The following is a 13849-nucleotide window of genomic DNA, read 5'->3' as shown; positions in this document are numbered from 1 at the left end:
CTAACCTCACCAATGAACTCTGTATTCCCTTCCTTTAGTTCCACTTTGCTTCTGATGTTCTGTGATACTGGATTCATTGCCCTTAAGTAGGATGTCTACAAGGTAAATGTTTATACTAGTCACTCACAGAATCACAGAATTTCTAGGTTGGAAGAGACCTCAAGATCATCGACTCCAACCTCTGACCTAACACTAACAGTCCTCCACTAAACCATATCCCTAAACTCTACATCTAAACATCTTTTAAAGACCTCCAGGAATGGTGACTCCACCAATTCCTTGGGCAGCCCGTTCCAATGGTTGTTTACCAAACAACCCTTTTGGTAAAGAACTTCTTCCTAACATCCAACCTAAAACACCCCTGGCACAACTTTAGCCCATTCCCCCTCATCCTGTCACCAGGCACGTGGGAGAATAGACCAACCCCCACCTCGCTACAGACTCCTTTAAGGTACTTGTAGAGAGCAATAAGGTCGCCCCTGAGCCTCCTTTTCTCCAGGCTGAACAAGCCCAGCTCCCTCAGCCGCTCCTCGTAGGACTTGTTCTCCAGACCCCTCACCAGCTTCGTCGCCCTTCTCTGGACTCGCTCAAGCACCTTGATGTTCTTGTTGTAACGAGGGGTCCAAAACTGAACACAGTACTCGAGGTGCGGCCTCACCAGAGCCAAGTTGCCCTTCATCCTTGGGTGAAGAGACATCCATACTAACTCAAAGGAATGTGCTCTTTCATGTTTCTTTCTATCTATGGGTGACCTGTTCAGCCCAGGGACTGGGGGGCATCTATCTGTATTTGAAGACTGATGACACGAGAGTGTCATTTTCACAAACTTTATACCTTCCCTGAACAGAATCAAGAAAAATAATGTTTGTCCAAGTCTCCCATATATGCCCAGTAGAAAGCTATTGCGCCCTGAAAGTTTTTTTAGTTAGCATTTCTATTATTAGTTGATAGAACTTAGGTGGTTGCCAAAAATACCTTACTTGCTGATTAATGTCCTCTCCCATAGCAAGGAGCAACATGTTCTAAAGAAACTGCTTGTCAGGAATGACTGACATAATTAAAAAAAAAAAAAAAAAAAAAGTTCTGGAAAAATGAATGTTACGCACTGCCACATTACTTGAATATATGGATTTTATTTATTTCCATACTTCATAGACAGCAATGTTTCAATGTCTTTCTAGCACTTGAATGGTATGTTCCAAGATTTTATCTGATTTTTTATCTCAAAGGCAGTTGAAATTGCGTCTCCAGATGTTGCTAAATAACCAAGGCATGCTGTAATCAAGCAGCATAATTCCCTGGAAAGGGAAATTATTTCCTGTACCTTATTTACATATCTCTAATTTCTTATAAAGCTTACAAAAGAGACTTATGACAATGGTTGCTGATGCTGTTTTCCCACTTAAGAACAAACAGTTCAAACTCTCTGTTGGCATTAACCCCATTCACTCCCATCAACCAGCCTCCTGGGAATCCTTCAAGAAGAGTTCTGGGTCTGGGTGGGTTTGTCACTTTGTAGTGTAAGGATTTAGCTATCCCACAGGAAGAGCATAAGAACCTGTGTGGAAAATTGATGTAACCTTTGCTTCTGTGAGCTTGAGGGAGCTGGGAGAAATAAATGCATCTCTTCTAAGAGAACTGGTTGTGTTCTTCCTCTCTTAAATGCTAGCAGGATACACATGCCTTTAATTGGATAATATAACCCTTGCACATTCCACATTACCATTTTAAGGGCAGCTTCCATTATATACTCTAAAGCTGTAACTTGTAGCAATAAAGAGCAATTTAACACTTCAAACTAGTGGTCACAAAACATTTGCAGACTTAGACACTTTTAAGTAGTGCAGCTCAAAATTAAATTCATTTTCAAAGAAATAAAATTTAAAAGAGACATTTAGTTTCTCCAGTCTTGCTCCACCCTATGTACAGTTTTTGTCCCCCAACACAAGACTGTACAAAATTGAGTAGAATATAAACCAGACCCTAATATAAAAGCATATGAAAGTCACTATCTAGGAACATAGGAACTTAGCCTGAAACCCATCATTTATAGCTGGATACTAACAGGCACAATGTAGTTTTGAGCACAGCAGGAGCAGTCACATTAGGAAAAAAAAAAAAATAAATCATTTTATTGTTGTGATGTACACATCTAGCTTAAAGTTTTTTTACATTGTTCTATGTGCGAACATGTAATCTCCAATCCTGAACTCTACAATGACATGGAAGGAATGAGAGGAAAGCAAAGGTAAAAGAATATTCTGAAAAAAAAAAAAAAAATCATCTTTTTTATTTCTCAAGGGGACACTGGGCAGTTTCTGTAGCCTAGCACTGGAGTATGAAATGTGAGAAGTTGCTCTCCTCCTTTTCCCTATGCATCATTAAAGGCCAAATCTAGTTAGACCTTTCTTAAGATTCATTCCCTTGAGACCCTTACAAGTTGGTTCTGTGATATCCTATTTCAAGAATTTCCCATTTGTTCAAATGAGGCCTCATTAATGCTAGATGAAGTCCTGCAATAACTTCATAACTCAGTAGATGTGTCCTGGGACTTTGTTTGCCCTGTTTTGTTGCTGCAAAATAACATGCAGATGGTTTATTATGCACAATCATTCCCAGTTCCCTTCTCTGACCTATGTCCTATGACATTAACATTAGACATTATAAACCTCAAGTGCATTAACATTTGAGAGCTTTCATCTTAGTAGTCATGTAGTCTCAGTGAAAGACATCCATTAAAAACAGCTCACTCTCACAAGTAAACTTTCTCATTAATGTTCCTTAAAGGTCACAAGATGATGAAGGAAAAATTCTGTAGTAATAATTAATAGTAATGGTTTATATATATAAAGCACTTTTACTCCGAATATTCTAAAGTACATTAAAACATGATGAATAGAAACATTTGTACTTCGGATGGATTGTTGCAGAAAAACATTTGTAAATCAGTGAAACAATTTTGAATAATTTGCCAGACTACACAGTGTATCATCATTTTAACTATTTTTCTTTTTAAGTTCCCACTAAAATACTATTATGGTTGGTTCTCCTAAGGATGACAAAAGGAGCCCAGGCACCAAGTCAGACCTGAGTTAATATGATGGGGACTCAGAAATGTCACAAAACCGGTGATTTTTTGAGAAAGGCATCGTGCAAGCTATTATGAAACAATTTTCTTTCTGTTGCAAGTGTTTCCAGAGTGTCTGTCACTGGAAATGTTCAATTTTTTCCCTGAAGAATAAATGAGTCTTCTCATTCACCTCTTAACCTTGACAGGTGACAAGCAGCATTTCTCAATGAAAAGCTGATTTACACAATTTTCTGTGCTCTTACAAGGAAACTGGATCTTTATAAAGACACACTTCCACAAGAGACAGAGCATGCACTTTTCATTTCTTTGCAAGGGTCAGTAGCATAAATGGCACAGCAGTGAAGCAATAACCTTTGAGAACTGACATCCAGCATCATGGTATGCAGGCAGCCAGATAGTGTGAAAACAGCTTAAGAACTAAAGTCTACACAAACTAATCACTGTATGTCTACCTGGGAAAGTGATTATCCCAGAAATTCCTTTCTTGCTGAACAGCTCCATTCTTTAGTCCTACTCCACAACTGAAAATTTGCTGTTGACTTCTGTAGATTTTGAATAGGGTGTAATTCCTATTTAGGCATATGCAAATGACGGTACACAATTCTTGGTGCATGTTGCTCCTTTTAGCAGTGCAAAGCCAACAAAGAAGACTGTGAGAGGGAGTGAGATAGGAGGCAGGCTTGTGCTTCATCAGCAGATCTGTCTCCTCCATTCTGATTGCAGTTTCCTTATGGCTGCTGATGATTACGAGCCAGGAAAAATCACAGCTGTTGTTCAAAAAGCACTTGAAAACGGAATAAATCCAATCTTGTATCACTGGCAAGGCAATTAACATGAAATGATCTGATGCTGATTTTTCAGGCTTACTTTTTGGAGGCTATCAAATAGAAAGCTCAAGAATAGGGATCTAAATTATAGACACCCCATTTACATCCTCTGCTTCAGGAGCAGAAAGAAAAGACTCCAGCTGTCCTTATACTTGTTTTAATTTGTTCAGGACACACAATATAGAAATGTTAATAAGGATCCAGAACACCCTCTGACTGAGTATACAAACAGATTGATTGGATTTGAGCTATACAGACTCCATTTACCAAAGACACAAAATGTGCAAATTCCTTTTTATCATGATTTTATCACGTATAAAAGTATTCTAAATATATCATATAATTCTCCAGTGTAAAATTAGATTTTAAAGACATAGAAACGAATGGCAGAGAATGAATTTCTGAAAAAAAAAATAAAAAAATAAGAAAACATTGTTTTGAAAGACATTGCCTTGAAATACAACAAAGATCAGGAAGCAAAGGCTATTGCAATGCTGCCACTTACTGCTTAAACAGGAAAGAGATATTTATTTATTTATTTATTTTGGTCTCTTGTACCTACTGAGAGCCTACAGTCTTCACAGCAGGGACTCACTACTGCTGCGAGGTTTTGTGTAACATGAGTGTGACTCCTAAATACCATCGTAATCCTAATGTTTTAATTCTAATGATAAAGTAGTTAAAGATTATGAAAAAGCAGTGTGTCACACCCACAGAATAACACTTGCCTATGCAGCCTTAATTCCTTTATGGTGTTTCAGAAGTGCTGATAAAACTAGACATAGGAAAGAGTATATAGAGGAGTACGTAGGAGAGTTAAATGATACTTCTGAGGGAGGGTGACATGTCCCATTGAATGACAGTGAGCTCCAAACATCAGAGTTTTCTGCTTCTTTAAGGTCTCAAGATAATCATAGAGCTGTTCTGCAAATAAAATGACAACGACTTGGAAAAACTGTAGAACATAAACTACTTAATATCTATGTCTGCTGGTGCTCAGCAGTCTCCTGGCTTCGTTTGCCCTTTCTGATGTGAAAATTTACTGTTCAGAGTGACATTTGAGCAGCTGGTGATGTTTGGGAATTTCTGTACAACAAATCAGAAACTGAAAAACAAGGAGACTAAGTCCTACACTGACAAAGCAACTAACTTTCACTGAAATTGATTTAATTGACTTTGGTGTCTAAGTGCTTTTGAAATATGTAATTTAAAGAGATCTGACCCTATCTCAGGGGAACGACATTAGAGGAAAATGATTTGAACATTAGTTTATGGAGTTCAGGGCTGTCATCAAAATTGCCCAATGGCTGGATCAAGAATATTTCTTTAAATGTTAGCAGTCACTTTGTATTACCTGTGAATTGAATTCAACTATTTAGTTTTGAATGTGACCCATTAAATTCTAATATTAAAAAAAAATAAATTAATTAAATAAATATAACTATACATAGTTTAAATATATATATTATATAAATATATAATAATCCATATATCAATATATTGTATATATTAATAATATGTATATATTTATTTTTATTTTTATATATAGTTATATATATATATATAACATAAACATAAACTACTAAGAACAGTCTTTATTAACAATGAAAGACTTAAAGAAGTAAACAGACCTAATGATGTAATAGACCTTACGGACCCTTTTTACCATTAGCATGTATACGGAATCTTAATTGGCATTTATGGTAGCTGTGCAGGTACAGAAAAGCAGAAAAGACCCTTTCATATTAACTGTATTGGTAACAAAATCTTTAAAGCTCTTTCACAATATTTCATTTTTTTTTTTTTAAGTTCTCATACAAGCAACCTGTTAAATAGGCTAAAATAACAAAACATTTTTGTCTTCTGGCAGATATATGAAAAATCGACATTTGTACTTGATTTATTCTGGAGCCTAAGACCTAAATGCATGTGTTTTCAGTTCACATTTATTTTATGACTAGTTCTTTCTATTTATTGCCTTCGAATCATAATCAGGTGAGGAACATCTTATCTGATAGAACAGTTTCCTGCATTGTGTATTTAGTGTAAACAATGTTTCTGTTTTGTTTTGTTTTGTTTTTCTGAACATGTGGGTTTGATGATATTTTTTAAGGATTTCTCCAATTTCCCTCCAGCCTCTCCATGCTGTAGCTCCAAAGAAATAAGGAGAGCAATAAAATGAGAAAGATGGAGAACCTTTAGATTGCTCTGCTTGATACCTGTTAGTACTTGTCTCGCTTGCTAGTCAGAGTTTTGGTTGTTTTGACTGGATCCAGTTGCCAGGTTACATGCCCTTTTCAGCTCCATTAGTCTCTGGATGATGATTGATTGCTATTCTGAGCTTCAAGCATACACAGCTATTAATCCCACGTCCATGGTAGTGGGTCTCCTACAGTCAAGTGTGACATCCCAGGCTTCTGGCATGGCGCTTGGACATGTTCTCAATCAGGTATGACCTGCGTCTCGGAGTTTGGGTTTCTAATTGCACTCTGAGGATTGAACAGCACAGCATTTGCAATGTTTGAGGAGAAAAAAATGTAATCTAGTCATCTGAACCACAAAATGCAATGACTTTAGCATAAGAAGTAGCTAGAAGTGGTGGCTATGTTAGGAAGTCATGTGACACATTAAGAATGGCCTTCCAGGGAGGATGTTTAGTGCTAGCACTAGGCATCTATGCTTTACACATTTGGGGCAGATTTTAAACTACCACTAGTCTTGTCTCTGTATTCCCTTTATGTGTCTAGGGCTTGGTAGCAGAGGGGCTGCAGGGGTGGCCTCTGTGAGGCCACAGCAGCTATCATGTCAGATCAGAGCCAGCTCCAGCCAGCTCTAAAAAGGGACCTTGTTGCTGGCCAGAGTAAGCGATGCTGGTTCTGCCTCTGGGCACAACAGCAGCTGGGAGAGAGGAGTGAGAAAGTGTGAGACGAAGCAGCCATGCAGCCCCTAAGGTTAGTGCAGGAGAGCAGGAGGTGCTCCAGGCACGCAGCAGCAGTTCCCCTGCAGCCTGTGGAGAAGCCCCTGGTGGAGCAGGCTGTTCCCCTGCAGCCCATGGGTCCCACATGGAGCAGATCTCCACGCTACAGCCCGTGGAGGAGCCCCCAGTGGAGCAGGTGGATGTGGCTTGGAGGAGGCTGCGGCCCATGGAGAGACCCGCAGGAGCAGGCCCCGGGCCGGAGCTGCAGCCCATGGAGAGGAGCCCACGCAGGAGCAGGGGGTCTGGGGGAGCTGCTGCCCACCCGTGGGGGACCCGTGCTGGAGCAGTTTGCTCCTGGGGGATGGATCCCATGGTATGGATCCATGTGGGAGCAGTTCTTGAAGAGCTGCTGCTTGTGGGCAGCCTCTGCAGGCTTGGTTCACAGGAAGGACGGCATCCCGTGAGAGGGACCCCATGTGGAGCAGGGGCAGAGAGCGACCATGAGGGAGCAGCAGAGACGAAGCATCAGGGACTGACCGCAGCCTCCATTCCTTGTTCCCCTTCACTGCTCAGAGGGAGGAGGTAGGAGAGGGTGGATGGGGATGAAAGTGTGCTTTTAGTTTCATTTGCTTTTAGTTTTTCACTGCCCTAGTCAGTTGCTAATAGACAATGAATTATATTAAAATCCCTATGCTGAATCTGTTTTGTCTGTGAAGATAATTGTTGAGTGATCTCCCTGTCCTTATCTCAACCTACGAGCCCTTTCCCATTGTATTTTCTCCCCCTTTTCCTTTGAGGAGGGGGGGTGAGAGAGCGGCTGTGGTAGAGTTGAGCTGTCCATCCAGGTAAAACCACCACAGTCCCATAAACTGAATGTCTCCTAGTAGTTGGAGAACACTTTGTTTGGTTCATTCAAAACCAGTCCATTTTGGGTGGTCTACAACCACAAGCATGGGGGGGGGGGGGGGGGGGCTTGGATATTCCCTTCAAAAACAATGTTCAGTTTTGAAGTGAAATGCTAATGTGATTCTTATCTGTAATCCTTCCCTGTGAATCTGATACACATCAAGGAGTTTAAATGCAGTGCTGATAACTGCCTTTTAATAAAACTGGTCCTGAAGACCTTGCCTGGGTAGCCCATGCCCAGTGCTGGCTGCTGGGAATTTCATGCACAGATCTGTCACTCTCCCTGTACTCACAGTACAAGGATGGAAGTACCAGAGACAGCACTGTCAGCTCCATGTGTGCAGCCAGGAACACAACTTCAGGTGTTGCAGCCCTGAGCAGCACAATGTCTTAAACTTTCCTTGGCTCAGGAACAAGCCCCATACTTTAAAGAATCATATGCTTTTCTGTCTAAACAGGCTGCTGTAAGCTTTTTATTAGGAAAACTCTTAAGATCCTAGATTTTCAGTGCTCCTTTAGATACCCTGTTTTCATTCGCCTACACAGTACTTTAAACATGTTGTGCTATTTTACTAGGTTCACTCATTCTTAGTGTCTAATATTTATGCTGAGATAGCAGTCCACACAAATCCATGGAGTAGAAATGAAATAAGTAAATGCACTTCAGATTGTGACACTTGCTATAGTGAGGCCATTTTCCTCAGACTACTCATTTTACTAAATCTCCTGGAGTCAAAAATGACAAAAGCTTTGTTGAATGGTTTTCATTCAAAAAAAAGCTCCTCTCATGTTTTTTCATGCTTTACATTCATGCTGATTTTATGAATGTAATTAAAGCCTCCAGAATCATTGTTTGATTATAACCTGAGTATGTTTAAATGCATCCTAGGAAGAGCACCTTTTGAAATCTTAGAAAACTGCATTAAATTTCTTCTTGTTTAAATACTGCACAAGTTCAATGTGCAGCAGCCCCAGAGCCTGCTCTACCAAGAGCCCCAATCTTACGCCAAAGCTTCACCTCCCATTTAGGGCCTGACCTTTTATTTTTATAAATGTACATCACACTCCCTATCTCACACCTGCTGGTAGCCAGAGCCACCTGAAGGAGGGAGCAGCTGCATAAGTTCTTCTGGGGTGAGGATGCTGAGCTTAAGGGCAGTGAATTTTTACTTACTGAACTGACAATGTCCTGCCTCTCAGGTCTTCTCTATTCTTATGTACAGTCTTCTACCTTCATTTTTCTGTTTGGCTTCTTCCAGTAACCTCATCACCATCACTGTTTTCCTTTCCCCTGCACATCTTTTCATACAAATCAGATCAACTATCACTCTTGTTCTTGCCTTTTAAGGCTATAAGTGATAGACATTTGGCTCCCTATATACATGTATTCTTTCCACTGGCTGGAGTCAAAAAGTTAGTGATTATTTCTTCTACGGTGAAAAATGCCATACGGAAATCTATGTTTGATGAACAACAGGAGAAGGCATGGTGGAGGCCATGAGCAATTGGACAAAAGTGCTGTAGTTTGAAAGAAGGTTCTGCACCAAATGTATAGATAAGCTGTGCTATGAGCAGTAGCCTGGATGGTGATTGCCTCCTGAGACTTACAGTCTGTGATTCAGTATTATCCCACTTAAAAAAGAAAAAAAAAAAAAAAAAGTGAACCTATGGAAAAAATTAAGATCTGAGACTTTATGTGTGTATAAATACATATTTGCATATGCAAAGAGATTGCTGAGGCAACTAAGGTGAGGTAATGGATGAAGGCAGTTAGGAAACAACTTTACTCACTAGGTTCATTGGGAGTGAGGTTTTGAAGTTTTGGAGGAAGTGGTGCTGGATCTATAGTTTTGACATAAGAAGGAAGCCATTTCTAAAACGTGTCTGTTCAACTGGATTTGTGCGTAGGAGTCCAATTACACATATCACGCAGGTGTCGCGGAAGATGATATATGATTAAGGGAGTAGGGGGAGTGAGGGTAGTGAATAGAGGAATACATACTGAAACACATGGAAAATGTCACTAAGTGTCCTGGTTTCGGTTAGAACAGAATTAATTTTCTTCCTAGTAGCTGGTGGAATGCTGTGTTTTGGCTTAGGATGAGAAGAGTGCTGATAACACCCCGATGTTTTAATTGTTGCAGAGCAGTGCTTATACCAAGCCAAGGACATCTCAGCCTTTTGCTCTGTCCTGCCAACAGGCAGGCTGGGGGTGCAGTAAGAGCTGGGAGGGGACAGACCCAGGACAGGTGACCCAAACTAGCCAAAGGGGTATTCCATACCATCTGACGTCATGCTAAACAATATATAGGGGTGGCTAGCCGGGGGGAGGGGGCCGGACTGCTCGGGGTTAGGCTGGGCATCGGTCAGCGGGTGGTGAGCAATTGCATTGTGCATCACTTGTTTGTACATATTATTATTACTTTCCTATTATCACCATTGTAACATTATTGTTATTATTGTTATTATTATTTTGTTATTATTATTTTCCTGTCTTATTAAACTGTCTTTATCTCAACTCACGGGCTTCACTTTCCATTTCTCTCCCCCGTCCCAGAGAGGGAGGGGGGAGGGTGAGCGAACGGCTGCGTGGTGTTTAGCTGCCAGCCGGGTTAAACCACGACAGTCTTTTTTTGGCGCCCAACGTGGGGCCCGAAAGGTTGAGATAACGGCAGATCTGACCACAGTGTGTTAAACTAAAATTGGTGTAAGTATTAGACCTGCTTAATAGTCACTTGTCATAATGCTGATTGCTTTAATCTCAACTCTGCTGCGCCTGTTTTCCAAATTGAGTATTATAGTACATTATTTTCCGTATTTGCTCTCTGTCATGTTGTTTATCCTCTCCGGGCCCTGGTTTCAGATCATTATGGTACTGAGTGTTGTAGCAATGGCTTATGAGACGATGAGATATCTGGTCATGACTCTAACTTGGTATTTGTACTCAGTAACATCGTCGACTCTGTATTTTGGAAACTGTATCTTGGAAACTATTAGCAATTATACCTATTGTTTTTTCCCATTAGGGAGTCAATCTGTGGAGGGGAAAGGGGAAGATATTTTTTCTTACTTGATTACTCTCCCTTTCTCCTTCACCACCCCTGTATCCTCCTGGATCACTATGCCTTCCTCCTTCACCACCCTCTTACCCTCTGAGCTTGCTACAATAGCTCTCCAAGATATTGAATATCCTTGGGATACTCAGACCAGCATAGTCTTGTTGTTCTGCCTCCTGAATGCACTTCAGGTTCTGCTTAAAGTTAAACAACTACTTAGGAAGCTCATCTGGAGATCTGCCCGGAGGCAGTATAGTTGTGGGTGGCAGGGAATATGGGAGGATATGGGCAGGCATCTAGAGCAGTTGGCACCCCCAGTGTTTTGGAAATTCACCCCTGAACAACTGCAAAATCCTCAAAAACTGGCAGAATGCTTGAGAAAAAGGTGTCATGATTCTGGTAGTTCCAAAGTAACACAAATCATTGTAACATGCTGGGGCCTGGCTCATGCCTATCGAGCTGCCATTGATACTGCTATCAACTTAGTGACAGACCCTGCGGCCACTCCAAGCCCTGTGACAGATTCAACGGCCACTGTGACCCCTACGGTGGACTCTGCAGATGCTCCAGTTCCAGCTCCTGCAGCTGCTCCAGTTCCAGCTCCTGCAGATGCTCCAGTTCCAGCTCCTGCAGATGCTCCAGTTCCAGCTCCTGCAGCCACTCCAGTTCCAGCTCCTGCAGCCGCTCCAGTCCCAGTTCCTGCAGATGCTCCAGTTCCAGCTCCTGCAGCTGCTCCAGTTCCAGCTCCTGCAGATGCTCCAGTTCCAGCTCCTGCAGCCACTTCAGTCCCAGCTCCTGCAGCCGCTCCAGTCCCAGTTCCGGCAGATGCTCCAGTTCCAGCTCCTGCAGCTGCTCCAGTTCCAGCTCCTGCAGATGCTCCAGTTCCAGCTCCTGCAGCCGCTCCAGTTCCAGCTCCTGCAGCCGCTCCAGTTCCAGCTCCTGCAGCCGCTCCAGCTCCGGTTCCTGCAGCTGCTCCAGCTCCTGCAGCCGCTCCAGCTCCTGTGGCTGGGTCAGAGAAAAGAGCTGTAGCAGTGCAAGTTGACCCTGCAGAGGGTATTCCAACCCCTGTGGCAGACCCTGTAACGGGGTCAGAGAAACGAGCTGTAGCAGTGCAAGTTGACCCTGCAGAGGATATTCCAACCTCTGTGGCAGACCCTGTAACAAGGTCAGAGAAACGAGCAGTAGCAGTGCAAGCTGCCCCTGTAGAGAAGGTGAAAAAATGGTATAGAGATTCAGGTCGTTTAGAACGCAGAGAGTCTTCTGCCAAATCTAGGTATAGAGACGACGGAGACGACGACGACGCTGGGCCATCAAGGGTTCAGGAGGAGGAAGATGAGGATGCCGAAAAATCAACAGTAACTACCCGGAGCCTAAACGAGCGTGAGTTACGAGATGTGCGAAAAGATTTTGGTCGCTATATAGGTGAGCAGCTTGTCACCTGGCTGCTCCGATGCTGGGACTCTGGAGCCAATTGTGTGGAATTAGACGGCAGGGAAGCCAAGCGACTGGGATCCCTTGCTAGAGACGCAGGCATTGACAAAGCAATTGCAGATGGAGCACAATCTCACAGCCTCTGGAGGCGTCTCCTCTCAGCTGTGAGGGAAAGGTATCCCTTCAAGGAAGAACTTTTATGTCTACCAGGCAAGTGGACCACTATGGAGAAGGGAATCCAGTACCTGAGGGAATTAGCCGTACGGGAAGTGATTTATGAGGATCCAGACCTCAGACAAACATCCAAAGATCCAGATGAAGTCAGGTGTACACGACCCATGTGGCGGAAGTTTGTACGGAGTGCACCATCATCATATGCCAGCTCATTGGCAATAATGGCCTGGAAAGAGGATGAGGAACCCACAGTGGATGAAGTGGCTAAACAACTCCGGCAGTACGAAGAAAGTCTCTCCTCTTCCTTACAGGCCTGCGTCTCAGCTGTGGAGAAACTTTCTGAAGAGTTCCACCAACTTAAAGAGAATCTATCTTCATCCCCACCTGAACCAACCAGTGTCCACCGACCAAAAGAGAACACTGTGGAGAAACTTTCTGAAAAGGTTCACCAACTTGAAGAGAGATTATTCTCCTCCGTACCTGTACAGAGCAGTGTCTCAGCTATCAGGGGTAGGCGTTCATCCACACAAGGAAGACGATATGGTGGGTACTCACCCCGTGCCACCCTGTGGTTTTACTTACGAGACCATGGAGAGGACATGAGAAAATGGGATGGAAAATCTACTGCGACCCTAGAGGCACGGGTACGTGAGTTGCAAAAGAAAACAATCAAGAAAAAGGGATTCTCTGAAAAGTTTGCTGCTCCAACTTCCAGCAGACAGTCCTTCAAACACAGAAATGAAGAAGATTCTGACCAGGATTAGGGGAGCCCTGCCTCCAGCCAGGGGGAGGAAAGGGACAATCGAGTTTATTGGACTGTGTGGATTCGATGGCCTGGCACGTCAGACGCACAGAAGTATAAGGCTTTAGTAGACACCGGTGCACAATGTACTATAATGCCATCGAGCTATAAAGGACCAGAGCCCATCTATATTTGTGGAGTGACAGGCGGATCTCAGCAGTTGACTGTATTGGAGGCTGAAGTGAGTCTGACTGGGAATGAGTGGGAAAAGCACCGCATTGTGACTGGCCCGGATGCTCCATGTATCCTTGGCATAGACTATCTTAGAAGAGGATATTGCAAGGACCCAAAAGGGTTCCGGTGGGCTTTTGGTATAGCTGCCTTAGAGACAGAAGGCATTAAACAATTATCTACCTTGCCTGGTCTCTCAGAGGACCCCTCTGTTGTGGGGTTGCTGAGGGTCGAAGAACAGCAAGTGCCAATCGCTACCACAACTGTGCACCGGCGGCAATATCGCACTAACCGAGACTCCCTGATTCCCATCCATAAGCTAATTCGTCAATTGGAGAGCCAAGGAGTGATCAGCAAGACTCATTCACCTTTCAATAGTCCCATATGGCCAGTGCGAAAGTCTAATGGCGAGTGGAGACTAACAGCGGACTATCGTGGCCTGAACGAAGTGACGCCACCACTGAGTGCTGCAGT

At 42.8% G+C, this 13849-nt stretch overlaps 1 protein-coding gene and 1 long non-coding RNA gene across 2 annotated transcripts in view; both read left to right on the top strand.

Moving 5' to 3' along the window:
- LOC311435222 overlaps positions 1–13849 on the top strand; it is a 60919-nt gene that overhangs the window by 31669 nt on the left and 15401 nt on the right. The gene's annotated exons all lie outside the window — the stretch shown is intronic.
- Positions 6721–13195, top strand: LOC311434670 (uncharacterized protein; the record flags this gene model as incomplete). The annotated part of the gene is made up of 3 exons (XM_084514991.1): positions 6721–6778; positions 11767–11884; positions 11963–13195. 3 exons carry the CDS (start codon positions 6721–6723, stop codon positions 13164–13166), a joined length of 1380 nt encoding a protein of 459 aa, XP_084371117.1. The 3' UTR covers positions 13167–13195.

This window comes from Aythya ferina (assembly GCF_964211825.1).
Source record: "Aythya ferina genome assembly, chromosome: 3".
In the NCBI taxonomy this organism is placed as follows: domain Eukaryota; kingdom Metazoa; phylum Chordata; class Aves; order Anseriformes; family Anatidae; genus Aythya; species Aythya ferina.
Note: the sequence above shows the minus strand (reverse complement) of the source record. Positions and strands in the feature narration are given on the sequence as shown.